At 53.5% G+C, this 27,229-nt stretch overlaps 4 protein-coding genes across 5 annotated transcripts; 1 reads left to right on the forward strand and 3 right to left on the reverse strand.

Annotated features, from left to right (window-relative positions):
- Positions 1–1,614: 1,614 nt before the first annotated feature.
- Positions 1,615–6,245, reverse strand: LOC136370652 (claudin-16-like). 2 transcript variants are annotated; one of them, XM_066334168.1, is made up of 7 exons: positions 6,045–6,245; positions 5,874–5,934; positions 4,600–4,721; positions 4,118–4,220; positions 3,000–3,164; positions 2,662–2,853; positions 1,615–2,122 (listed from the first exon to the last, which is right to left on the reverse strand). In XM_066334168.1, the coding sequence occupies exons 3-7, from the start codon at positions 4,711–4,713 to the stop codon at positions 2,031–2,033; spliced, it is 666 nt and encodes a 221-aa protein (XP_066190265.1). In that variant the 5' UTR covers positions 4,714–4,721; positions 5,874–5,934; positions 6,045–6,245; the 3' UTR covers positions 1,615–2,030. The 2 variants fall into 2 exon arrangements, with proteins under 2 accessions (XP_066190265.1, XP_066190264.1); XM_066334167.1 differs by lacking the exons at positions 1,615–2,122; positions 5,874–5,934 and having other exon boundaries at positions 2,591–2,853.
- A 2,628-nt stretch (positions 6,246–8,873) lies between these two features.
- Positions 8,874–12,593, reverse strand: CLDN19 (claudin 19). The gene is made up of 4 exons (XM_066334363.1): positions 12,371–12,593; positions 11,295–11,459; positions 10,982–11,069; positions 8,874–10,565 (listed from the first exon to the last, which is right to left on the reverse strand). The coding sequence occupies exons 1-4, from the start codon at positions 12,591–12,593 to the stop codon at positions 10,409–10,411; spliced, it is 633 nt and encodes a 210-aa protein (XP_066190460.1). The 3' UTR covers positions 8,874–10,408.
- A 1,718-nt stretch (positions 12,594–14,311) lies between these two features.
- On the reverse strand, positions 14,312–22,203 carry P3H1 (prolyl 3-hydroxylase 1). The gene is made up of 15 exons (XM_066334364.1): positions 21,706–22,203; positions 21,168–21,320; positions 20,817–21,006; positions 20,220–20,351; positions 18,234–18,373; positions 17,453–17,542; positions 17,296–17,348; positions 16,819–16,940; positions 16,516–16,643; positions 16,316–16,411; positions 16,008–16,158; positions 15,433–15,550; positions 15,159–15,234; positions 14,861–15,001; positions 14,312–14,782 (listed from the first exon to the last, which is right to left on the reverse strand). The coding sequence occupies exons 1-15, from the start codon at positions 22,192–22,194 to the stop codon at positions 14,660–14,662; spliced, it is 2,202 nt and encodes a 733-aa protein (XP_066190461.1). The 5' UTR covers positions 22,195–22,203; the 3' UTR covers positions 14,312–14,659.
- A 168-nt stretch (positions 22,204–22,371) lies between these two features.
- C22H1orf50 (chromosome 22 C1orf50 homolog) lies at positions 22,372–26,390 on the forward strand. The gene is made up of 4 exons (XM_066334368.1): positions 22,372–22,518; positions 23,335–23,421; positions 24,698–24,829; positions 25,508–26,390. The coding sequence occupies exons 1-4, from the start codon at positions 22,372–22,374 to the stop codon at positions 25,697–25,699; spliced, it is 558 nt and encodes a 185-aa protein (XP_066190465.1). The 3' UTR covers positions 25,700–26,390.
- The last annotated feature ends 839 nt before the right edge of the window (positions 26,391–27,229 follow it).

The raw sequence follows: 27,229 nt of genomic DNA on the forward strand, positions 1-27,229 counted from the left end.
CTTGGTGCTAGCCCAGTGTTTGCCCAGGAGCTGTTTGCTGGAACAGCTTGCCTGTCCTTGCTGGAATACAGCACTTGCAGAACTGAGGTGCTGTGAGGGTGCTTAAAAAAAGAGGGAAAAGTCCTCCCCAGAAAATGGTAGAATCCCACCAAAAATGGTAGAATCCCACATTGGTTTGGGTTGGAGGAACAAGGACCTTAAAGCTCACCTCATCCCATATCCTGCCAGTGGGGAGGGCCACCTTCCACTTGGCCAGGGTGCTCTAAGCCCTTTCCAACTGGCCTTGGGCACTTCCAGAGATGGGGCAGTGTTCTGGGCACCCTGTGGAGGTTTTAGATTCCAAAAAATCCCAAACTTTTCGCTGAGGCTGTGCTGCAGTGCACTGCACAAGTTGCACTGTAGAGCCAGCTGTTCCCCCAGGGGTGCAGAGGCATGGGGACAGCTGTGCCTGATGCCAAAACTGGCTTTGGTCGTTCCCTCAGCATGGGGCTCAGCTGTGTCTGTGCCCAGCTCTGGCAACACCCCTTAGACCCCCTGCAGGAGGGGTGGCTGTCCAATGGCAGCTTTTGGGACCTTTATAGTGAGCTCTGTGCTCTTCATCATTTTCATGTGGGCTCCAGTGTCCCAATGACCCCAGGTGTCCCAACAGTCCCAGTGCTCCAGGCTTTGCTTTCTCCAAGCACCTGTTAATGCTCCCACCTGCCCATGCCCTGGCTTGTGCCACCTGTGAGCATCCTGCCCTCCAGACACTGCTGTTTGACACCAAAATCTCATCTCTGCTCCTTCTTACTTTCACTCAGTTGGGATTTTCTCCTTTCCCAGGTCCCTGGGGTGTTGCTGGTGATGGGGACAGACTTGCCCTGGACGTGCCATCTGGCAGAAGTGTGAGAACCTGCAAAAAACAACAGCTTTGCTGCCTTTTGGCTTCATGTGAGGGGGCAGATAGCTCAAGAGGACCCTTGCAGCTCCTCTGGGCTCTGGGTGCAGGTGCTTTGCAGCCTGGCTGGGCTGCAGGAGTGGGACTGCAGGAGTCCACTTCACTCTTCTCTGACTGTGCCCCTGCAGCACCATCTGCTGGGGCCTGGAGCTCCACCTGCCACCTCAGGATGACAGTGCTGAGGAGCTTCTGCTTGGTTTCCCTGTGCTGTGATGGTGTCTGTGTGCTTAGCTTGGGGTGAGAAGTAAGGGAAAGTAAAGGCCAAACCCAGCATTCAGTAATTGAGAGTGGCGGGATTGAATTGGTGGTGGTTCTGGTTTGTTTTTATAATGGTTTACAAGTGCTGAGAGATATTAATTCATTTGGAAAGAAGAATTCCCATTTTGTGTAAACTTAAAAACCTCTTACTGGTGGTAGGGCATCCCCCTCAGGCTTCAGACTGACTCACCTCCTGATGTCTGGTGTGTACAGCCTCGGTGTTCCTTGATGACCCCCCAAGAAAACATGGATAACTAAGTGTTCCACACTCCTGGTTTTACCCAGATTTTGAACATAAACCTTGTGCCACCTTGTGTCTGAGCCCAGGGAAGGTTTCCAGTGGGGCTGCTGTGGGAGGAACCAGGGCTGCCAGCCACATGGAGTCAGTGCTGCTCCACTTCCCACTGAATAGCCCCAAAACATGGGCTGAGCGATGTCAGAGGAGCTACTTTGCCCTCAGAGTCCTGACAGCCTTCCCAGGGAAAATTTTGGAGTTGCAGGTGAGTCTTGGTACACAAAGCACCCCTGTAAACCCTTTGTCACCTGTCTGGTCAGCCTTTTTTCCCCTCTTTTTCAATTTTTCCTCTTTTTCAGGGGCATGTTTTCTTAAAGCAACACTTTTTTGGGATTTATTTTCATGAAACCTGGCTGGAGATGGGAAAAAAAAACCCTTGCTGACTGCTGCAGTACCCTCACTTTTGGCAGCCAGGTGGCTGTGTCAGAGCCTGGAAGCAGCTGCAGAAATGTCTCAGTACAGATGCCAGTGCTTTAATGGAGTGGCACTGGCCAGGAGAGTGTCCCATGGCGGGGCTGGGTGCAGGAGGTGCTGCTGCCATCACACATGGGAATCCATGGCATACATCTTGCTGGTGGCTGTTCGGCCCTGGGGCTGGGGATGCCTCTGGGCTTCACAGTGGCTGCTGGGGGCTACCAGGAAAGAGTTGGGGTTGTGTCACGGCAGGCAGGGTGAATTGGGGCTGCCACAGCATGGGGACACGGCAGGAGGAATGAACTCAGGCAGCCAGCAAGGGTTAACTTCACCCCATGGGACCAGGCATAGGGATTGGAGATGATGTCTGGGGAGGCATCAGTGTCCCTGGTGGACTGGTGGGGCTGTATTTCAGCCAGAACATCCCTGCAGCCACTGGCTCAAGCTTTGGCTGATGACAGGGATTCAGCCCCAGCACAGTTACTGCTTTGAGTAAACATCAGCACACCTTCACCAGGACCTGGAGGCGCACAGATGTGGGTGGAGCCCTGCACCCTATTCATGTACTTATAGATAGGGTTTATGGGGGCCCTCACTCAGCCCTGTTCTGCCTTGTGTAGCCTCTCCAGTCAAGGGGTACAGGCTGGGCACAAAGGGGTCTCTCCTTTGGTTAGGCTGGACCCTGAGCTGGTCCTTCAGCCCTTATCCCTGCAGGGCAAAAAGCTACTTGAGATAGGGTGGGATGAGACAGACTGACCTGTGCAGGCATAGAGGCAGCAGGTCAGCAGGACAGATGCCACAAAGCAGCCCGTGGAGCCAGCCATCCCCAGCCAGCACGACCACCCAAAGTCATAGTGGACTCCCAGGAATATATTGTGTGACACCAGCATGGCCCTCTCCACGTAGACATCCACTGCATACCACATGGAGCCTATGAGTCCCAGGATGCCTAGGAAAAATGGGGCTTGTTAACAATAACCATACAACCCCCATGCTCCCCAAGCCCTGCTGAAGGGGTGCTGCCAGCTCCCAGCATGTCCCAGCTCCCTGTGGGACATGAGGTCTGTCTGCTCCCAAGCCTTCCCAGCCACGCACTCCCAGCACCGAGCATGACTCCAGCTCCATAGCACATCTTCAGTTTGACACAAGGATCCTCCTTGAGGAACGTGATGCAGTCGAGCCCAAGGATCAGTGTAGCCAAAGCCAGGCCAGCCAGGAGATCTGCTGTGATCATCAGGGTCCGTGTCACCACGATCTTGACTGGGCAGGGAAGTTGAAACAACCAGAAATGGGAATCAGGAATAATCAGAGGAACAGGTCTCTCCACTCCAGATTTCTGCCCATGTCCTTTCTTAGAGTCACCCAGCTCACCAGTGGCCATCACACTGGAACCCACCAAGCCCATCCCTGCCATGGGCCAAGGGAAGGTGCTCAACAAGCTCATTAGAAACTAAATAAGGACTTCAACCCTTGATTAGACCAGCTCAAGAAACCAAAAAACTGAAGGTATACCCACAAGCACCAGGTGGTCGCCTGCTCAAGCCATCCTTGAGCAGAAGACATTGCTGTCCACACTGTTTTTTCCTCCAAGTTGTGTAGCAGGTGTTTTGAACAGCAAATGTCAATATTCCAGTGAAAAACAAGAGCTGGCATGGATCACATCACCAGCTGTGATGGGACTGTTCCCTGCAAAGCTCCCTTCTCCCCAGAGCAAGGTGGCAGCCCCCTTTGTACAAGGCCAACTACTTTCCTTCTCCACTGCCTGAATCTGTGTTGTTCCATGTCATGACCCACCACAAGGGTTCTCTCTGCAGAGCTTGATGTGCCCTGTGCATGCCAGAAGAAATGTCCCTACCCTGATGTGACTGTCCCTGAGGTGTGGGCATGAGTCCTTGGCCAGTGGCAATGGTCCTTGCTCTGCCTGCAGCATGGTGGGTTGCAAATCCTGGGCTCTACATGCCAGAACATGTCTGTTGGGAGGTGGCACAACTTCACAGGATCTTTTCTGCCTGATAACCCCATGGCAGGTCTGACTGAACCCCGAGCTGCTGCCAAGGCCAGGCTATTGGAGTGGGAGACCAAGAGCAGCCCTAGGCTGGTGTGGGTGACTGACACAGGGCAGCTTGGTGCAATGAAAATCACTTTCCCTCTTCCCTTACAAGAAAACTCTGACCTGTGAACATATTAAATGCCTCCAAGCCAGATCATCTCACCTGGGTGGTCAGCCAGAATGGAGTCATACTGGTCACAGGTCCTGACCCCGTCCTGCATGTTGGTGACACACTCCCTCCAAAGGCCCCGGCATTTGTGACTTACCTGGAAGCAGGAGAAAGGCACTCATGCAAAAAGCACCAGAGTCTCCCCAGCTTCCCAAGGATCTCCCAGCCCAGCAGGGCAGATTTCAGGCTCCCACCAGTACACCTGGACACGTCCCAGTGACTCCCTGCCCATACCTGCTCTCTGTTTTCTCCTGTTCCATCCCTCTATCTCTATAATGGTTTAATCCTTCAACTCAAAAAGTGGTGGATTTGTCCCACCATGTCCCTTTTCCAAGCCTGTGGAGACATGGTGCAACCTCATGGATGGCAAGGCACCCACCTTACTCTCAGCTGCTCACCTTGAGGATGATGGAGATTGCTCTGCTCACCTTAAAGGTGCCTACTCTGCTCACCTTCCAGGTGATTTCTCTGCTCACCTCCAAGCTGTCATCAGCATTGACCATCCAGCAGTCTGTGCATGTGGCCAGGAGCAGGAAGAGTGTTGAGAGAAGAGCCAGCCCGAATGCTGTCACCTGCAGGGCTGCACCCATGGGGTGACCTGCAAGGGCACAGAGATGTTCATGCTCTCTGCTCTGGCCACTTTGAGACCCCCAGTCTTCCAAGGACCACCAAGGCCAGGCATCCTCTGGATCCCCCTGGATCCCCAGGGTCCTGTCTCACAGTGCTCACTTGCTGTCAAATGCCCTGATGTCCTCAGCCAAGGTTGGACCACCAGGTTTACATGTAAAAAGAGCTTTTAGACCCACACTAATTTTGTAGTGGAGACATTCCCACACTGGTTCCCTCTCATCCAAATAGAACCTGCCAACCACCAGTACTTACCCTTTGGGAATCAAGAGTTGCTGGAAACCACTGTCAAATAACTACAAAACCCTGTGACCTAAGCACGTTTCCAAGAGAATATCTAGACACCTCCATCCCTGCCATATACATCCTCTGCCTTTTCTTGCTTTTGTTTTTTTACTCCAACAAAAGCTATGAGGTGTTGAATGTCCAGGTTAGAGCACAAGCAAGTGTCCCATGGGGGTGTCCTAATCTTAAGCAAGATTAACAAGCCCAAAGAGATATTTTCCATTTCAAGGGGCAAAAAGGCTGCTGGGGCATGAAGTGGGTGCCCTGAGGAGTTGCCAAGGCTTTCCACAGAGCAGAAGGGATGGCACCATTTGTTTTCCACCCTAGATGGATGTTTCCATTCCTAGATGAAAGGACTGTGCAGAGAGGGAAGCCATGCCCAAGGTGTGAGCAGGGGACACTGTGCCTGCAAACCCTGGGCAGGAATCCTACTTTGTCATGTTTTGCAACTCAAAATGCCAAATATTTTACTGCCTGAAGTTGCAACTATTTCAACAGCCCTTTGGATAGAAGTTCATACAAATGCGTTAATTAACAAGACCAGATGAGTTTCTGAGCTCCTTGGGCTAATTAGCACGAGAAGATAACTCATCATCACCAGCTTTAGTATGTCCAGCCAGAGGCTGCCCACCCTGGCATGGCACAGGCTCCCACCCCCAATGTGCCCCATGTCCCCCTTCATCCCCTCTTGGGATGTCACTGGGAGTAGAGGCATCACTCTCCCATCATCTTTGAGCTCTTCCAGCAGCCTCACTCCAAGTGGGCAGTCTCTTAGACCCCAATTTACAATAAATTTTTTAAATTCCCCAGGCTTCCTTCTGAGCTAACTCCACAGAACCTTATTTGTTTCTGCTAGACCCCAGCTGTTTTAAAGCCTTTGAAGAAAATCTGTTCAGCCACTTCAGTTACATGAGCAAGAAAAAAAAAGGAAGAGAAAGAAATACTTAATGCTGGGAAAAATCAGCTCTAAACCTTGTTGATAATAAAAGGGTTTCACGGGGAGCATTACCTTCACCGCAGGCTCCTTGTTGCAGTGGGATGATGACAGAATCTCTTTGTTGCTGATGATTTGGGATAGGGATGTAGGTCTGGAAGGATTTGAAGTGCTGATGGGATTGGATCCTGACTCATCTGATGGAATTAGGGATACACAGCACCAGCTGGAGCTTGTGCTGGGCTATTTAAGGTTTGTCCAAGGGACATCAGCTGGGCTTTGTGCTCTGAGACATGATGGGCATCCCTGCAGTTAGAGCAGTCATAGGCTGGGAGTGGAGCCTCCCCAAAAATGTCACGTGGGGAAACAAGTGGAAACCTGCTGGGAGCTCTCCTCAGGTGGGAGACTCTGTGTCCTGGACAAATAACCCCTGTTTTTCAATTAGACCTTTCAATTACTGCCTAAGAATGAGTGGCCTAAGACACTGGAGCGGCCTAAGATCCAGGAGTGGTACCAGAGTTCAGAGGGTTGGAAGGGGCCAAAGAAAGGAGGTGGAATGCCAGGGTTACAATGAACCTCTTTGGTTGGTAATTAGGGCTTTTCTTTTTCCCCATTAAGCAGAAAACAAGTGAAAATCACTGCAGTGGTGATGGCTCAGGTACCATGTCTGGTGAGCCCCACAGGAGGTGCCTGTGACCCACGGTAGCAGCACCCCAGCTCTTTGGCACTTGGAGCTGCCAAAAAACTTCAGGTTTGTTCTCTAATCCCCCACTATCTGGGGATTACACAGGATCTGTGTTACAGCATCCTCTGAGCATCCCTGAGCTCAGCTCTGCCTCATGGCTCTGCCACTGCTCACCCTCATCTCTCACACCCATGGGAAATACTCATATTTCCATTCCATGGGTCATAGCTGAGGTGCACTTGGGTTTTTAGGGTGGGTTTGGGTTTTGTTGTGGTTTTGGGGGTTTTTTTTCCCTCTAGATAATCCCCTGTAGCATTTTGCTGTGGGCATTTTGGCAAAACACCAATCTTGGCAAATCCTTCAGCCCTGCAGAGATGCCCAGGTGCCTGATGTGTGAGACTCCTGGGGCTTTGAGTTATCCTATTTTCCCAGAATTCTGGCACATGGCAGGCCTAATGCTTTGGCATGTAGCAGTGAATTACGGCCAAAAATGTTCAGAAGAGTTTTTGAACCTTCATTTTCCAACCTTTGCAGCTCAGGAATTTATGGTTCTTGGACATCTGTGACACATGAAATACTGTGTGACCCTAAGTGATACAAAACTGTACCTCCATGGTCTTGGCAACACCTATAAAATAGGTGTATTTATATTTTCTGCTCGTCTAAACACTCAGTTTATGATATATCAAACTAATCTGCTTTGTCAATCCCCAACTGAAGCCTTTTTGGGAGTGAAAAGAGGTAGGTAGAGGAACAGAACCAGTAGTAGAACAGCAGTAGTCAAATGATTAAGCTCCTTTCCCAGGTTAATGACAGTGAAAATCAGATCTTGGGTACCATGAGGTTTGTCAAAACCGTGCCCAAAAAAAGTGCTGACAAGACACAAACCTTGAACTTTGGCAAATATTGTACTAAAAACCCTGTTGTGGCTGGAAGAGGAAAGCCAAAAGATGTTTTCTTAGATGGGATCATCTCAGAGAACTAGAGAGGACTTGGTAGATGCTGTAGGGGCAGGACAGTGAATAAGAATTATTAGAAACACCACCAAATTCAAACAGCCTTGTCTCAGAAGTGTGAGAAAAGCCCTTCCGCATGCCTTTGTGTGGGGATCATCTTCCTTTGTCCTTCATTTCTGCCTATTTAAAAATGACTACTATTTTCTAGAGGTTTGGCTGAAAGCAAGAGGTATGACCCAAAACTTCAATACTGCTCATTAAACTGGTTTAATGACCAAAAGATGTGTGTTGGAGGGAGGAAACTCTGTTCCAGCCTGCCTGTGCTGTGAACAAAGGCAGATCCCCCTCTTTGATGTGCTCCCAGCCTGGGTGTCCATCCCCAGGGAGCCTTCAGGTGACTCTTGGAGATCAAGGACAGCAAATCCCTGGCTTTGAGGTGGGGTGGGATGTATTTCTGGGCCAAAAATATGAGGATGCTAAGATGATACAGCAGCCATGAAAAAACCTGGATGGAAAACATGACCTCTGAAGAAAAACATGCACAGCAGGGGTCAGGGCTGTGCATAGGGGAATAAAAATCAGCTCAAATTAGCAAATACCCAATTAGGCACAAGTCAGCTCTGAATTCATGGGAAATGGGAGAAAATAGGGAGACCTCAGTTATGAGGGTCCATAAGTGGAAGATGTTGGTGGCATTTCACCTTGGGAAGAGACTTGTTTGGAAGGCCAAGCTGGATTCCCAGGATTTAACCTTAAATTAAGAAATTTGTAAGGCCACATCCCCACCTTTGAGAGTAACATGTGGCAAAAGACACAATATATTTAGCCAGGAGGGGAAGAACTGTTGAGGATGGGGAGAGGCTCCTGCAGAAGTGGCTCTGAACCAGCACTGGAGTCACTGGAGGGGCCTGGTCCAGATGGGGAGTGAGGGGAGATCAAAGAGACAGTTCCAGAAAGATGCCCATGATTGAAAATATTTTAATACCACCGAGTCACAATTTTTAGTACAAAAAGAATAAAGAAAAAAAAAAAAAGCATTTAAAAATCCCCACCCATCCCATTTCCCAAGGCCATGCATCCCATGGAAAAGTTAATGGAATTTATATTAATAGAAAAAAAGCCATTCTTTACACTAAAATATAAAACCACCTTTTTAGCTTTGTTTGTTTTAAAGCACAAAGTTCCTTTTCAATCCTCACTGCAGTGGCTTTTAGTTGTTTTTTAGGTTTGGGGTTTTTTTAGGTTTTTTTTTTTTTAGGTGTTTTTTGAGGGGAATCCCAAAATCTGGGTTCAGCACCTGATGGGTGATGCCAGCCTACAAGCACTACTCTCCCCTGAGGGGTGCAGGACACAGTTTTACAGGGGGACTGTAATTTAAAAAGAGAAAAAGGCTGTTAATGCCAGGGAGAAAGGGAGAAAGAGAAAAATCACCTCCCTGGGGAAAAAAAATAGCATTGCTTCTCCTCCAGCACAGCCGAACACCCAGACCTGGGCATGGGCAAAACATCAAATAGAAGGAAAGGAAATAAAATAGAGGGAAAGAAAATAAAATGGAGAAAAACAGAGTAAAATAAAATAGAGCAAAATAAAACAGAGAAATAGAAAATAAATTAAAGTAAAATAAAATAAAGCAAAATAAAATAAAATAGAGCAAACCAAAATTTAAAAAGTCAGCTCTCTCTTCATATTTGGGTGTAAAAATAAAATAATTTAAAAAATAGATAATGAAGCTGTTTGGATAATTTCCAGTGTCCTTCCCTGTGGGTTGGCTGGCAAAACACCTGCAGCAGGGCTGGAGGGATGGAGTACAGGGAGTTTGGAGGATTTACAGATAAAATTGGAGCTTTGGCAGTTACAAAACAATTAGTAGCAGTAAAATAGAGGTACAAAGAGGTGAAGGCAATTAGCAGGTTGTGTTTGGAACCTTCCCTGTCTGCTCTCAGGGATCCTGGTGGGAAAGAGGGATTTGGACCCAGCAGGGAGGCACCAAAATTCAGGGCTCTGTCCATCTGCCACTCAAAATAGTTGCGCTGGGCACCAAAACTAAAAACAAATCCTTTGTGTTCAGAACCCCTTTTTGCTGCTTTAATTTGCCCAAACTCATTTATTCTTGTTTAACAAGGCACAGCCTGGTCCTGGAGAGGAACGAGCCCAGGGCAGGTTTGGGCTGGCAGAGCTCAGCTGGAACAACTGGCCTCCAGGCAGGAATCAATAATAATTAATAATAATTCTTAAAGTATTGCTTTTCAGTAGCAATGCGGCAGGGGAATGCTGCACCCTAAAAGCATCCCTCTGCCAAGAGCAGGGTGTGGGGGTGCCTGAACCCCAAGCCAAGCTGGTGCCATTAGAAATGAAGACCTCATCCCAGGAAAAGCAAGCACTGGCTTTCCTCCCTGCTTGCTCCTGAAAACAGGATGTGGGAGAGGGGTGGCCATGGTACAAAGCACTTCTGTGCAGCACAACCCCGTGGGACTGGCTCTGTGCCCCTGTGGCACCAGCACCAGCCTCCCTGCATCGCCCCCACAGCATCCCTGTGACAGACAGACAGACAGACACGGCCTGGCTGCAGTGCAGGGCTGGGGGTGCCACCCCACCCAGCTGAGGAGAACATGGCAATGATGGGTATGGGAGGTGGGACACTTAAAACCTCTGTCTCAGCACCGAAAATAGTGCTGAAAACTGGAAGGTAAGGAGGAGCAAGGTGTCGAGCAGGGTCCAGGCAGGGTGGGAGCACCAGGGTCTTGGCTGTTTTTGGGAGGGAAGGGAGGCACTGGGCAGCAGGAGGGCGGGGTTAGGGCTCAGACATACTCCCGGGCCGTGGAGGGCTGTGCCTGCCGCTGGTAGTGCTGTCCTCGGCGCTCCTTGGCGGGCCAGGAGCAGCACAGGAGGGAACCCCCCAACAGGGAGAGGCTGGCGGCCCCCCAGCCCACGAAGAGAGCAGAGCCAAACTCGTACCTGTGGTGAAAGGGGCGAGGGATCGTCAGGGAGGGGCAGAGAGGCAGAGGTGTAAACTGAGATGGGCAATAAGACACTCGAAGCTCTGATGATGCCAAGGCAGATTTTGATTCTTCCCTCTCCATCCCCACCTTTCCTGCTGGCTGTATCCAGCTCCCACATGTCCCCCTCTTTTAATCCTCCCCTGGGCTGAAATTCCACCTGTCCACCACTACCCTGTCCCAGCTGGTAACAACTAAAGCTTTAGCAACAGGGACACCTTCTGCAAGGTGGCAGTGAGGGCTGGCAGAGGTCCCACTCGTGGGGGACATCAGCCCACAACGCTGTGCCCCACCAAAACCAGCAAGGGAAGGTGCAATGGGAAGTGCAGGGACAAGACCGGATTCAGAAGGGCCCCCCCTGAGCCAGGCTCTTACCTAGCGTTGATGGGAATGGTGCTCTCTCTGAAGAACTCGTAGGTCACCTGGGTTGCGTACAAGGACACGGCAGCCAGTGTGCACAGACCTGGGCACAGAATCATGGAATCACAGAATGTTTTGGGTTGGAAGGGCCCTTTGAAGACCACCTAGCTCAAAGCTCCTGCAGTGAGAGGGTTGTTTAGCTGTTCCACTATACATGGACTGTCAGTGACATCCAGCCCTCACCGAATTGCTCCCCTTCCTCTATCAATGTTGAAAGGTGTTTGAGGATTCCTGCGCCAGTGATGTACGAAAGCTAGAGCTGCCTTACCAGAGAGAACGAAGAGGACACCTCCAGCAACAGCTATGCGGCTCTTGGCGACAGGATCCTCCTCCCCAACTTTAGTGCATTTCATGCCCACCACGCTCACGATGATGCCAAAGAAGCCCAGGAGGAGAGAAATGACCATGAGAGCCCGGCATGTCTGGATGTGAACTGCAAGGAGGGAAGAAAAACTGCTCCCAGCAGGTGCCTTTGGCCACAGCCAGGTACTGGAAGCAAGGTCACCGAGTTCCATGCTGGTGATGGACCTGGTCCTTAACCCTGTCCTTGCTGTGTAGCTCCCCTGTCATATCCTCCCCACCTGGCAGATATGGAGACCTCAGCTCAGCTCAGGGCACTGCCCCCAGTGCCTAACCTGACCTTCCTCCCTGCCACTCTCATCTTGGTCATGACTGGGTTGGGCTAGGCAGCACCTTGCCTGGAGCAGCACCACAGTCACCAAATACCAAAAGGGTGATGCACAGTCACGGATGTTTTTGATGTCCCCATGGGGCACCGTTGGTGTCTAAATGTGATGCCCACGTTGGAGCTCAAACCTGCTGGGGCCAGGAGCGTCCCAGCGACACAAAGGGGCTCAAACCCACAGGGCCAAGAGAGGCTCAGTCCTGGGACGAGGAGGCTGGGACCCAAGATTCACAGATGGAGAGGGAAGCTTGGACACACATCGAGGCTCAGCTCAGTGGATGGGTGGCCTGAGACTGTTCTGAGGTGGGTCAGACCTACAATAGTGATGGTGGCAAGAAGGACTTGGACGTGAAGGTGACCCAGGCTCCAGGAGGGGCCAGGGGAGCTCAGATCCACAGGGAAAGGGGGTGTCCAGACGTGAAGAGGGTACAGACCTGTTGGGATGTGTGTTCAAACCCATACAGGCGGCTTCAACCACAGAGAGGGGCTCAGAGCCATATGAGGGAGGGTCAAACACACAGCAGGGCTCACACTTACAGCGGGGCAAGGGCAGCTCAGGATCCCAGGGGAGGGAGCTCAGACCCAAGGCAGAGACGGGGAGCGGGGACTGCACCCAGGAAAGGAAGCGGGGCTCATCCTACCCGTGTCCCCGTACCCACCTTCGAGGGAGAGCAGCGAGTCGTGCAGGCGGCACTGGACCTGCCCGGTGCTCTGGGCGGCGCAGCTCATCCACAGCCCCTCGTGGAGCCCCACGGCCGTGATGATGGCGTCCCCGGCGTACGAGCTCTGCCGCCAGTGCGGTAACACGGCCGCCGCCAGCGCCGCCATCCAGCCGGCCAGAGCGGCCAGGTAGCCGGCCAGCTCCCGAGCCCCGCCGCCCATCGCCGCCGCTCGGCGCCCGGGCCCGCCCCGCCTGAGGGACTGCGGCCGCGGAGGCGGGAAAAGGCCGGAGGGCGGCTCTGAGGGGAGCGGGGGGGCGCCGCCAGCGCCGGGGCAGGGTTTGAGGGGAAGGGAGAGAAATGGGCTTGTGTGGGGAGACTGAGGTCCCGGGGGGATTGAGTCTCCAGTGGGAGAGTTGGGGTTAAGGGGGTGGTGAGCTGGAGCTGAGCGGGAATTGGGCACTGGGGAGGGGGAATTGGGCACTGGGGAGGGGAATTGGGCATTGGGGAGGGGAATTGGGTACTGGGGAGGGGAATTGGGCACTGGGGAGCGGGAATTGGGTACTGGGGAGCAGGAATTGGGTACTGGGGAGCAGGAATTGGGCACTGGAGAGCGGGAATTGGGCATTGGGGAGCGGGAATTGGGTACTGGGGAGCAGGAATTGGGTACTGGGGAGGGGGAATTGGGCACTGGGGAGCGGGAATTGGGTACTGGGGAGGGGGAATTGGGCACTGGGGAGCAGGAATTGGGCATTGGGGAGCGGGAATTGGGTACTGGGGAGGGGAATTGGGCACTGGGGAGGGGAATTGGGTATTGGGGAGCGGGAATTGGGTATTGGGGAGCGGGAATTTGGGGCCTGGATGGACTGGGGGCACTGGGGTCCAGGGAAGAGCCTTGGGTCTGAGGGGGAGAGGTTTGAGCCTGAGGAGAATGATTTGGGGTTGGAGCCTAGAGGTTTAAATCCTATAGGGAAGAATGTGTTCTTAGGGGAAAGATTTGGGGCATGGAGGGTATTTTGGTCCTACAGGAGAGATTTGGGTCTTGCGGGAGATGGGAACCCCTCAAAGGACAGCGGAGGGATATGGGGAAATGGGGCTCCCCAACAGGTGGAGGGGCCGGGGCTGTGTGGGCAGTTCCCATCCTTGACCTCCTGGCGTGGGCTGGGAGCTCCCCAGGGGTCACCCCAGGAATTCAGCTGGGAGCAGGGAAGCGGTTCATTCAGCGAGGGAATTCAGGCACACCATGCCGCCACGCCACCAACAAGAGAAGCCATTGTCAGTGGTGTACGCCCGCAGGAGAGGGACAGGGGTGCGGGGAACACGTGTCACCACCCCGGTGACACCAAGCCCATTGCAGCCCCAGGACCTGGCAATCGTTAACCGCCGTGGCCTCATCAGCAGTCTGCTCACGCGCCCAGGCAGCTGGGGGTGGATGCTGGCATGGTGGGCAGCCTCCACTGGGACCGTATGTTCATCCTGGAGAAGTCATCCTCCAGAGCCCCCTTTCCCACCCCCATGCTGAATGGCCCTCCAAGTGGGATGGGGGTGCTGGGTGGCTGCACATGGGGTAGGATTTATTTGCCCACATTCCCGGGATGGTTATGGTAATGGCCAGACATCTGCGGGAACAATTCAATGCCCTGTCCGGGGGTGTCAGGGTGCTCAATGTCCTTCTTGTACAAGGACGGTTCCCTCCTCCCTGGAATGGTGGGTTTCGTCCCACGCTATGGGAGCAGGGTCTAGAAGATGCTCAGCTGGAGATTGCATTGCCCCTACTGCCCCTGGGGTACCTTGTGCCCCAAAACACCTTTGCGAGGCTACAGAGCTACAATACTCTTGGGTAAATGTTTCCCAGAAGGGAAGGTTGCACCCCAGCACTGAGGACAGCCAAAGGGTGGCACCAGCCTTCAGTCTCCACTCAGAAAGCAACAGCTTAGAAAAAAAAAAAACCAACCTTTATTCACCCATTTTCTACAGAAGGCACTTAAATAGCTGCAAGTTCAGGAAAGGCACACATCTGCACCCATTGGCACCAGGGCCCCACCCCTAACACAGCATCCCTCCCTTGTCCCTGTGTCACCCACCCCTGAGCCTCCATCACACACCCCAGGTCAGCTCCGCAGGGGATGCTGGATGCTGCAGGGGTAGTACAGGGCCTTCCCCAAAGCCCCATTCCAACTGGGTTGGGGGCAGAGGGGGTCCCATACGTCACTCTTATGACAGTGCAGCCCAAAGCCACAATGCTGACATGACTAGTCCCAGCAGAGATGTCCTGGTCTCTGTAGGATGTCACAGCTCATCCTTCCCCACCACAATGGGAGCTGGCGATTCCTTCTCAGGCTCTGGCTCCAAATCCCCTTCTTCTTCCATTCCAAAAAGCATCTTCACCAGATCATCTGCCTGCACACGCTCCTGTGGGCACACCCATGGTGGTAAGCATAGCCTCTTCCCCCCGCAAAAACCCCGACGTGCTGCCAGGAGGGAGCTTACCCGCTCACTGTGCCGAGGGTCCAGGGTGAACCAGAGGGCAATGGCGCAGCGCTGACCCTTGGTCACAGCCTTCACCCCATGGGGGTTCTCTGAGCCGGAGGAGAAGCCCACAGCACGGCCACACTGCGGCTGGACCTCCGCCTGCCAAGGGTGGGAGACCCCAGTCAGGGGTGAGCTGGTTCCCCTCAACCCAAGTTCATCTCTTGCAGTGGCTCAGGGGATGTTCCCAGAGGACAAGGCCAACAGGCAGGATCTGGATTTGGTGCTGCACATGGATCCTCAGAGCTGAGCTACTCACGGTCTCAGTCTTGGCATCCAGCTCGGTGAAGTAGAAAGCTCCTCCTTCGAAGTCCCCATTGAGGTAGAGGATTGCACTAAAGGGAGCAGAGGACAAGTGGAGGTGACAAGCAACCATCACCAGAGCTCCAGCAAGCAGGTGAGTCCAGAGCTCCCCAACACTATGGCAAGAGCCAGAGGCAGGAGAGCCCAGGTTTGGTGTCCTCCCAACCCAGGTGCCACTAAGTCATGGTACCCTTAGGTGGGGAAGCTGCAGCTGACAGCCACCACCATACCTGTAATCCCGGAAAGTGTAGGCTGGGGGTTCCTTCACACACACCAGTGCCTCTGCATTGAGAATGCAGTTGTCCACATGCACCTCATGGCTGTTGTCAGTCCGACCTTCTTGCTTCTCTAGGGTAGAACAGAGCATGTCAGGACACCTCTGTGCAAGAACAGGGTCTATCCCCTGTGCTTGGAGATGACAAGAAAGTCATGTGTAGCCTAAAGCACTTCCACTGCTGGAGTGTGGATTGTGAAAGGCCATTTGGGTGGCATAAAACACCGTTGACGTGTCCCATGTCAATTCCATGGCCCTCTATGCACAGCCTCTCAGCATCCATCCCAAAATGCCTCATAGTGATGAAATCCTGTATGGCATGAAGCCAGCTGTCCTGTTAGAGGCAACCAACAGAGCTGCTGCTCATCTTCCCAAACTGGGCTTAGGGACAAACTTCCTACACCCTCCCAGGAACAGGAGTGGGTTAGGGAGCAACAAGGAGGTCTCCAAAGGAAGGTCCTAGACCAGACCACTGCAGCTTTTAGAGGAGATCCAGAGAGGACAAGACTTGCTCCTCTGGGCCACACTCACCATCGATGGCTGTGCGGCACACTAGGTGGGAGTAGGAGAAGTGGAGTGGGACCTCCAGGCGGAAGTAGGACTCCATCATGCGCCGCACCTTCTCTGTCACGTTGTAGTACAGGTAGGCACTGTGCAGGGGCACCTTGCCCTCCTGGCCCAGCTGTGGGGGACAGACAGAACAGGGGCTCAGTCCCAGCTGGGCTTGGGCAGTCTCTGCTGCCCATGGTGAGAAACTGCCATGGGCATGGTAGTTTCGCCTGCACCAAAACTACCCTCCCTTGTCCCCACACAGTGTTTCTACACACAGCCATCCCAACCTTGAGGGCCTTGAGGACAGTCACACCATAGAAGGTCTCACTGGGAGTGTGAGGAGAGGTCTTCCCCCGATAGCCGTCTCCAGCCGAGGCAGCTGCCTGCAAAACCCAATGAGTGTTACTGGTGTGATATCTGAGCTGCAGGATGGGACCCCTCAGCATCCTCTACCACCCCTGCCTGCTCCACCCGTCCTTGCACTCACATTGGTGAGTCTCTGCAGTGCACGGCACTCCTCAGCAGAAAGGACTCCATCCACCACGACACGCTGGGAGCCATTCAGGGCCTTGGAGTTCATGGTGACACTGGCTCCTTCATACACCAGAGGGCCACCTGTGGCACAGACAGGACTGGTGGATGTGGGGACAGATGCCACCAACTCTGGGGTGGCTGGGGGAAGCTGTGGTCCTGCCACCTGCTCCTGCTGCCACCCATGTGTGGGGGACCGTGAGCTGGCAGCAGGGGTCACAAAGGGCCCCATCCCACCTCCCCTCCTGGCCTTCTCCACCTTCTCGGATGAACTTGCTCATTTCAGCAGACTCTTTGGCCTTCTCCTCCACCAGTGTCTCGATCTCCTTCATGAGGTTGCCGATTTCCTCAGAGATGCGTGCTGCTGTCTCCCGCTCCACCCTGGGCATGCAGCAGCCATCAGCACCACCACCCCACTGTCCCCACATCAGAAACGAGGGCCACTAAGACAAGGGCAGGACAAGTTGTCTCAGGTGTCAGTAACAAAGCTGGCACCTAGACTGGAGAGAGTCACCTCAATGCATCCCTCACTCTGAGGTGCTTGAGGTGACCTGTATGTGCCCATCATCCCGTGGGCTGATGGGAAGTAAAGTTCTGCCCTCCAGCAGCCTTTTCCAGTCCCAACATCAAAACTTCTCCTGTCAGAAGCTCTATGTCATGGCCTTTGGCCCAAAGCCCACAGAGGAAGAAGGGTTTGTCATGCCAGACTCCCACTGGGTGACACGACAGCACTCACTTCTGTTTCTCTCGCAGTCTTTTTGGTATCACTTCTTCAGGTGTCCATGTGTCCTGCAACCAGAAGAACAACATCAGGAGCTGGATAAGGATCTGGCCAGGACACAGACCCCTCACTCCATCTGGCCACTGCATCCCCCTGGTCTCACTCCACCCACCGGGTCCACAAAAGGAATGCCAAAGACGTCGTAGCTGAAGAAGAGCAGCTCCTTCTCCATCAGACTCCGCTGGTGATATTGCTGGATCTCCTGTGGCAAGGGGCAGAGGGATGGGGTAAGGTACAGCAGGACGATTCTGAAAGACCCTAAATATGGGCAGGAAGGTGCAGGTTTACACCATTCCTGTGGTCCTTGCTCCAGACCCGTAGCCTGGTTTCCTGCTCTATCTGGGAGCTGGGAAGGAAGTAGCTTTCCCCATCTTGTCTGAACTTCCCTGTGGACAAGCCCTGGGGAGATGACAGCTGAGCAGAGGCACATGTGTGTTCCTTCTGCAGGAGGCTCTTTAGGAGCAGCTTCCCTTCCCTACTCCAACTGGTGTGGGCCAGAAACTCCCATCCATGCCTATCACATCTCAAGCAGGACCTAGCTACCCAGATCTGGCTATTTTGAAGCCAAATCCTCTCCTTTTTAAGCAATTTCCCTTCAGTTGTGGAAGAGTGCAACAGAGGTGGGCTCAGATCCTCATAAAAAGATTGTCCACCGGCCTCTCACAGCCCCCTCTCTCAGAATGGGTCCATGTGTGCCAGTCATCCAGCATCACTTGGCCTAAGACATTTTGCAGTGATATTTTTCAGCTATTTCCCAGCTTGTCCGTCCTTAAATCCACCCATTCCTATCCACCTTCAGTAGCTGGCACAGAGGAGACCCTACAACTTCTGCAGAGGTCCCCAGTGAGGAGAGATGATGTCCCTGCAATCGTTCATCCCATCTGATTGCTCACCTCTCGGGGCTGGATGGGTGTGGCCAAGTTTTCCCCCAGGACAGCAGTGTAATAGGCCAAGTTTTGGTTCATCACTTCGTCGTGTGGGAAGAAGAGCAAATAGGTTTTGGCACATTCAATGGCTTTTTCATAATTCCCATCTGCAATGAGAAATGGGCCTGTTAATGGCATGTCCAAGGACACAGGAGGCAGAACAAAGACAGGTATGGAGGAGAGATGAGAGACAAAGTCCTTGTGTTCCCAAAGGTGTAATGAGCAGGCAGATCCCCTTGAGCAAGGATAACTGCTGCCACAAGGCAAAATTCCAACTGTAGTGCTCTCCTGCCTCTAGAAACCATCACAACAGAAATCAGGGGTACTTGCACAGCTTGGGTACTTTTCTCACCTGGAAAACATTACAAAGCCTATTTACAGGTAGCCAGACTCAACCATTTACTGGCAAAGCTACAGTTTCCAGCCACTGAAGCATCCTACCCGACTTTCATGTGGCCTGTCTCAGAATCACACAATCACAGAATGAGTCAGGTTGGAAGGGACCACAGTGGGTCATGTGGTCCAACCTCTCTGCTCGAGCAGGGTCCTCTGAAAGCATATGGCATAGGATTGTCTCCAGATTGTCTGGAATATCCCCAGTGAGAGAGATCTGACACTCTGTTGGGCAATCTCTTCAGTGCTCAGCCACTGCACACTTCCACATATCCAGGTGGGACTTCTGGGCATCAGTTTCTGCCTCTTGTCCTATTGCTCAGCACCACAGAGCAGAGCCTGACTCCATCCTCCAACACTTCCCTGCAGATACTGACAAACATTGATGAGGTTCCCTCACAGCTGTCTCTTTTTGAGGATTTCCATCCCCTTGGATTTTATTTTTCCCCCTCCTTATGAAGATGTTCACACAGAAACATTTTATACTTTTCTAAAGGAGTGAATTAAAAATGAGATAAAATCAGGTGTCTTTTCCTGGGTTGTAACTCCTCTGCAGTGGGAGTGTGCTGCTGTGATTTGAGGCAAGAGATGGACAGCTGGCAAGGAGGAAAAAATTGCTTCTCTAGGCTGTTGTTTCACTTGAAAAGTGAAGCTGCCCAGGAGTAAAGCAACATGGAGAGTGACTGCAGCCAGGCACAGAGAGATCCAAATCTCCCAGAGAACATTTCAGGCAGAGGAACATGTCTGTATGAACCTCACAAAATACAAGGCCTAGTGGAAGGCTCTCCACCAGTGTCAGTGAGGACAAGGAGATGGATGGGAAGTGAAGACAGGGAGATGGATGGGATTAGAGCACCCAGTGGAGAAGGACATGGAGATAATGGTGGATGAAAATTTGCACAGGACCCATCTATGTGCACCAGCAGCTCTGAAACACCCCGGGGCTGATCCCTGGCAGCACTGGCAACAGGTGAGGGAGGGATTCCATCCCTCTGCTCCGCTCTGGTGAGATGCCAAGATGCCACTTGCAGGGCTGCCTCCAGCTCTGGGCTCCCCAGAATAAGGATATGGACTCATTAGAGTGAGTCCAGAGGAAGCCACAAAAATGGTCAGACGACTGGAGCCCCTCTGGGAAGAAAGGCTGAGAGGATTTGGCTTGTTGAACCTGGACATGAGAACGCTCCTGAGAGATCTTATGGCCTTCCCCTACTAAGAAAGATGAAGACAATTTTTTGTCAAGGTTTATAGTGAGAGGACAAGGGGAAATGTCTTAAACTGGAGAAGGGCAGCATTAGGTTGGCCATAAGGAGGGAATTTTCCTTGATTAGACTGGTGAGGCCCTGGCACAGATTTCCCAGTGTTAAAGACCAAGTTGGATGGGGATTTGGGAGATCTGAATAACCACTGCTAAATGTTCCTTTATCTTCAGATGGACTGATGAGATTATTTTTGAAGGTCCTTTCCCCATCTGAACCCCTCTGAGGATCCACGATTTCAACCCATGCAGAGTTGAGTGCCCAGTGCTAACAACCACAGAGGATGGGGTGAGGAGCTGCTTACTGTTGTAGTAGGCAAACTGCAGGTAGTTGAAGTGTGAGGGCAGGAAATCCTCCAAAGGCTTCTCCTGGCCGGGCTGTGAGGCCAGCTCTGTGACACATCCCTGCTTGCAGCTTAGCACCTGCATGGAGTGATCTGGTAGAGAAAAAACCCCATGTCACTGCTCACAGTCACCCATGGGCTGGTGGGCAGGACCCCGAGGGCAGTCCAACCTCCTGCTCATATTGGGGTTGTTGCAAGCTTTTTGGTAGTGAAAAACCCTCAGGGGTGGGGCTTGTCCACCTCTGAGCTGATCAGTGGTGGGGTTGTGGTGCTCTCTCAGGACACAGTAGCCATTCTCAGCCTCCCATCACATCCTGGTGACCCTCTACTGCTTTTCCATATTCCTCTGGAATCTGGAGAATTCCTGGGCATCAGCCCTAGTGCTAAGTGCAGATAAACACCTCCTGCCACTCACTAGCCACCCCTTCCCTACTGAAAGCTAGGATGGGGTTTCCACTCTTCAGGGACCCCCTATCCCCCACCCCAGGTCTTTGTGGACCAACTCCCCAAGAATTGTACTCAACTCTAGTGACAGGATACAGAAGGCACGGCTCCCACCTGTAATGGCCTGGAAAAGGTCTGCGTTGTACTCCAGGTAGTTGTAACCCTCATAGTCATATGGTCCCTCACAGAGAGCACGGCACTCAGTGTCTGCCACAAAATACTCCTCCAGTGCCTTCTCCAGGTGCAGGACGGCAGCAGCTGGCTGCTCCTCTGTGTAAAACCGGACACCCAGCTGAAATTCCCGCTGTGGAGGGATGAGAAACGATGAAGGGATCTTAATGCTCCACTCCCCATGACGGATCACCTCAACCACAATGACAACTCATGAGCTCTCTGAGCCAGCTGCTGTGGTGTGATGCCCTGGGTTCCACAGTGGACAGGGGCTTTGGGAGGAGAGGGTCTCACCAGGTGGGGTTTGGCCTCCAGGTCAGTGAAATCATCCTCGTGGACTCCCACCATGGCCTGGTAGTACTCCAGGTTCTGCTTCATCTCCTGGTGCGCGGGGTTGGCCACGAAGAAGGTGTGAGCGGCCGCCGCCGCCTGCGCTGGCCGGTTCATCTGGGTGGGACGAGGGTGAGACAGCGGGGATGCCATGCGGAGCGGAGGGGACACCCGTCCCCGGGGCACCCCGGCGGCCGGGGCGGAGCGCGGGGACAGGGGCGGCTCCGGCGAGCTCCGACGTGGCACTGGTGGGGGGGCGCCAAGGGGGAGCGGGGGCAAGGCCGGCAACCCCACTCCGCCGGGGCACACAGCGAACCCTCCGGGCGCCCGGGACCGGGATGGCCACCGGCCGGTTCGCCCGCTCCCACCCGTCCATCCTCCCGCCCGATTGCGGGATCCTCCGTGCATCCCGCCCGTCCCAAATCCTATGGCAGCAGGACACCCCCTTCTCCTCCCTCTCCCTTCCCATTCGTCGCTGCCGATCCCGCCGCCGGTGCCGCACCTTGAAATAGGCGACCTGGAGATAGTTGTAGGGGCTGCGCCGGCCGAACTCCCGGTCCAGCTCCTCGCCCAGGCGGTATCGGGAGGGCGCGGCGGGCCCGCAGTCCCGCAGGCAGGCGGCGCGGCGAAGCAGCGCCCGAAAGAACCACAAGTCCCGGAGCACCGGGTCGGGCTGCGACTCGGTCGCCTCCGCCGGCCCCGCCGTGGCGTTGGCACAGCGCAGGCGGCACCGCACCAGGCGGGAGCGCACGGCGGCCCGCGCCCGCAGCGCCCGCTCCATCTGCAGCACCACGGTGGGCCAGTCCCCCCGCGAGTACGCCTCAGCACCGGCGGCGAACAGCGCGTCCGCGGACTGGGCGGGCAACGGCGGGTCACCCGGTGCCAGGGTCGGCACCGGGACCGGTTCCGGTGGCGTGGCCGCCCCCGCCAGCAGCGCCATCAGCAACAGCGGCAGCCGCAAGAGCAGAAGAAGCGGCGGCAGCAGCGCCATGTCCGAGCGGCGGCCGAGCCGCGGCACCGCCCGCCCCGGGAACCGGAGCGATCCTAGCCCCGCCCCCTCGGGCCCACCCACCGGCCAATCAGCGGCAGCAGAGCCATGGCCACGCCCCTCCCGTACGTGCTGACGCCGCAGCGGAAAGCCCCCGGCGGGCGGAAGCCGCGGCCGGCCATGGCGGAGGGCGGCGCGGAGCCGGGGGACGGCGGCCCCGGCCCCGGTCCAGATTCCAGGCTGGCCCTGGTCGAGGGCAGCACCGGCCGCGCCGGCCGCGTCGGGGACCCCGGGGACCTAGTGGCCCTGGCCCGGCAGGTGCAGCAGGTGAGGGCCGGGTCCCAGCGGCGGGGCTGCGGGGAGCTCCCTGTCCCGCTGCCTCCCGGCCGTCTCCGGGGCCTTCTCAGCCGGCGACGGCCTTGGCCCCGGCGGCCTCCTGGTGTGTCCCGTGATGTTTCCCACCATCTCCCACTGTCCCCTCCCAGTATTTCGCAGTGCCCCGCCAGTGTCTTCCCGAGTTGCCACGCTGGTGGAGGTTCTTCAGAATCTTGAACTTTCGTGCTTCCCACTGTGCCTTGCTGTCGCACAGTGACTCCTAGAGCATCCCACTTAAGTCCCATCCCAGTATGCCCTGCTGCTCCCAGTATGCGCCGCTACCTTCAGTTCACAGCAGTGTGTACAGATGCTTCCTACTACCTCACTCCCAGTCCATCCTAGCACTCCTGATATGTCCTGCGGCTGCTTCAGTGATTCCCAGTCCATCCTGCCTCTCAGTCTACCTCAGTTTTTCCTGGTATGTCCTACTGGTCCTCCCAGTGCCCTCCAGTGTGTTATACTATATTCCTCCAGTGCCTCATAATACATCCTGTACCGCATTGATGTCCCCCAGAGCTTCTCAGTTCACCTAAATGTTTTAGTGTATGTCCTACTGCCTCCTCCCTGTGCATCCCAGTCCAACCCATTCTCAGTATGTCCTGCCGGTCCCTCTCACTGCCCCTTAGCCTATCCAGACAGCTCCTGGTCCTTGGACAGCTCCTGCAACCCCAGCTCTGTTGATGCCCTGAGCTCAACCACAGCTGGCTCAGCACAGTCTGGAGGGCTGCAGTTCTTCCTGTCCTGACCAACCCTGATTTTCTCTCCCAGGCCGATGACTTTGTCCGAGCAAATGCCTGCAGCAAACTGACAGTCATTGCTGAGCAGATCCGGTACCTGCAGGAGCAGGCACGGAAGGTAAGTGAGGATGGGCAGAAGGCTCATTGCCTGGCCTGGGGAGATGAGCATCTGCTGCCACTGCTGAGCATTTGGGGAAAGCTGTGGCCTAGATGTGAGTTGGGGGCAGGAGTCGAGCAGAGAAGTTTCAGTGGAAAAATAAGGTTTAGTGTCCAGGTGGATGGGGAAGGGTTGATTTTGGTGCTTTCCCTGCATCCTGAGCACACTAGGAAGGGCTTTGACTAAGGTAGGGGAGCAGGGGCAGGTGGTCCAAAACAGCTCGGGTGTCAGGACACAGAGACTTGACCCTGGTTTTGGGACAGGTGATGTGTGTGTGCACTGTGCTCTTGGAAGGATCTGGTGAAGTGATGATGTGGTGCTTGCTGGATCTGAGGCCCTGGGAGAGAGGAGCTCTTACCTGATGATAAGCTTGGCTTTCCCGTTTATCCTGATGTCACTCTGATCTTTTTCAGCCTTCTGATATTTGCATTTTTGTGGTGGAGTTTCTCACAGATTGTCATGTAAACAAAGTGATATTTACATTCCTCTGTGGAGGAGGGACAATTGATAGACTTCTAGTTTGACCAGTGGGATTGGAGAGGTGGCAACCTCATTGTCCAATCCCTGGTCATTGTCCAAAATCTAAATAAGTTGAAAAATAAACCTCTCTCTTTTTGCCCTGATGAGCTGACGGAGTGCATGTCATTTGCTTTGTGTCCTATAACAACATCCTGGCTCATTTGCTGGAGTGGGTGGTCCCAGCAGCACACAGCAGGGCTTGGCTTTGCTCATCAATCCAGCCTTCACCCTTAGGGGTGAAATCTGGAGCCAGAGTGGGGACGGATCTGCCAGTCACTGCAACTGGCTCACTGCCACTGAGTCATTACGTCATTTGGTCATTAAGTGGTGGAGCTGGAGCAGTCAGGTGGTGGAGCTGGGGAGATGAATTCTCCTTTGTTTCCTGCCCCTTCCCTTGCAGGGCACAGCAGGAAGGCCCCAGAGTGCAGCAGCTATGTGAGGAGATGAGGAATAAGCCCAACATGTGGCGTCAAGCGTAGAGGTGAATCTGGAGTGCGATGCAGAAGTATTTCCACATCTGTGGAGAGGCTCTCTGAAGTCCTACTGATGGGGAAGAATTGGAAAAAACTCTTTGGAAAGCATCTCCTTCCTGTGTGCCAGAGAGATCAAGGCCTCATGACCCATAGGCCAAGTGATGTGTCTTGGGCTGTGGCTGAGAGGCAATAGCATGTAGTCATTTTATTTGAAGTGTAAAGATGTTAATTTTTGTGTATTACAGGTCTTGGATGAAGCTAACAGGGATGCTGATCTGAACCATGTGGCCTGCAACCTTGTGAAGAAGCCAGGAAATGTTTACTACATGTACAGGCGGGAGAGTGGGCAGCGATACTTCTCCATCCTGTCTCCTAAGGTGGGTGGTTACAGCCCGTGAAGAAGCAGAGAGGGGAAAAAAAGTCATGTTTCTGGTGCTTGGGAACATATGGAGCTCAGGCAGAAGCACCAGCTTGATGGGGGCATTTGTTGATCCCTACTCAGGGCTGGTGTTTGCTCTTGCTCTGGGATATCTGCTGGGGCCAGAGCCTCTTACAGAGTTCTCTTGGTGGAGAGTGGCAAGAAACCCTTTGGGGCAGGAACCTGAATTTCGTCTTTTGGTACCTGCAGTTCTTTGTCTGGAAGTAAATAACTGCCATTGTGCCCTGAGCCTTCCCTGGCTGATGTGGATGGTCCTGCCTGGCAGGATGGTCTCTTTGGGTACTTCAGCCCAGGGACTCAGTTTGCCTGCAGCTGAGGGGATGATGGTTTTGGAGGTCTCCTTCTTCCAGACTACCCATTTTTTTACATGCAGAGTGAAGGCTTCAGGGCAAAGCTCTGGGCAGGTCAGGGAGATGTTGTGTTCACAAGCCTTCCTGTGTCAGCAGTGCTGGAGCTCAACCTGATCTTAGACTTGGGGTAGCTAAGCCTGTTGTTAGGTTAGGAAATGGGATGGTCAAGTTGTTGGGACTGCTTTGAAGGTAATAGGGCTGAGAGACAGCACAGCCCAGCTCCAAGGGAAACTGGGCACTGATGGAATCTCTCTTTTCTCCACCAGGAATGGGGTACCACTCCTCATGAATTTCTTGGTGCCTATAAGCTGCAGCACGACATGTCCTGGACTCCGTTTGAGGACATAGAGAGACGAGATGCTGAGATAAGTGCCCTGGAGAAGCTGCTGAACCGGCAGGCAGCGCTGCCCCTGTGCACAGAGCCCAACTTCCAGGGCCTGACCACGCCACACAAGTGACCACACAGGACCCCTGAGCAGAGCCCCTGAGTGAGGGGACACAGTGCCTGTACCCTGCCAAAGGCAAAGGAAAGAGACCAAGGAACAAAAATGCTGATTGCTTTGTGATTTAAGGGGACTAATTCTGCATTTGGTCTTACTGGATTTTCTAGTAATTTAATAATTGACTTCATTGACCTATGCCAAGCTGTAGCAAGAAGCAGGTGATACCAGGAGGTGTGAGTTCCAAGAGTGCTTGGAGCAAAAAAAGCTGTAATGCTTGGGGCAGATGTGATAATGCTGTAAAATAATATCTCCTATCTGCTTGGCTCTGGTGTACCTCACTGTGAGTGCTTGTGTCAGGTAAGGATCTCAGGGCTGGATATTGCCCCTTATTACAATCCACATGTTTAGAGAGCTCTGCAGCCTGGGAAGAGTTGTCACAAGCCTATGCAAAGAGTCTGCTGTGATGAGTCTGCTGGTCTGAATCCCTGAGCTGGGAATATGGGGTGACCTAAAGCTCTCTTCTCTGGAAAGAGCATCCTCAGAAGTTCCATGCAGGCTTCAGGTGATGTGTGTTTCACATCCTCATGCATTCCCCCTTGGATCTGAATGCATGAGCTGCCAGGTAGAGACAGAATACTGGATGACTTTATGCCAGAGCAGTGAGGAGAGTAAAATAAATCAACCTTGATCTTGCATGTACCACCAAGACAGGCCCTCTTTTCTTCCTGAATGGCAAAAATACCTTTAGCTTTGCCAGGGAGACTTAGTGGCAGGTGGAGCTGGTAGGACACCTCCAGCATTTTTTTCCACCTAGGAAAACTAGAGGAAAGTAAAGATCAGAGCTGCTGAGAAGATATGCTCCCTCTGCCAAGCCACACAGGGCTTCTTCAGGAACTTGCCTGCTCTTCTGTGAGGAGCCAAAACTGGAATTTATTGACAGAAAGGATGTCCAGGTTGGATCCTGGCATGTAACATTGGATCTGGTTGAATCCTCCCATGACTTCCTCACTTCCATGATGTGACAAGGTGATCTTACATGCTGTTCCAGGCATTGCATGTACACAATGGCCCTGCCACTTCCATGGGCAATGTGGGAGGGTTGGGGACCACTTGTAGGAGCTGAATTCTGACCCTGGAGTTTGGGCTGGCTATGGATGGAATTGGTGCTTCTTGGTGGGGCCTGACTGTGAGGGGATCTGGCAAAACAAGACCAGCTCTGTCAGTGTGCTTTGCCATTGCTGGAGTTTATTCTCCCTTTGCAGGACACAGCCTCGCCTCTGGTCTCTGGTCTCCCTCTGTCCTCATCCCCACACACCGGGAGTTGCCTTGGGAGATGCTCAAGGCTGCTGGCAGTGACAGTTCCTCACGGGAAGAGCTGCTTCCTTCTGGTGTTACAGAGGATTGGGAGCTTTGGGGCAGCTCCCTAGCAGCCCAGGATCATTTTTGTCCCACATTTTCTTCTCCCAACTCTGTCCAATGCAGTAGCTCACCTACATCCCAGCATGGCTGAGCCTATGTTTGGCAGAAACCTGCTCCTTGGATTCA

Source organism: Sylvia atricapilla, chromosome 22, assembly GCF_009819655.1.
Source record: "Sylvia atricapilla isolate bSylAtr1 chromosome 22, bSylAtr1.pri, whole genome shotgun sequence".
NCBI lineage: Eukaryota > Metazoa > Chordata > Aves > Passeriformes > Sylviidae > Sylvia > Sylvia atricapilla.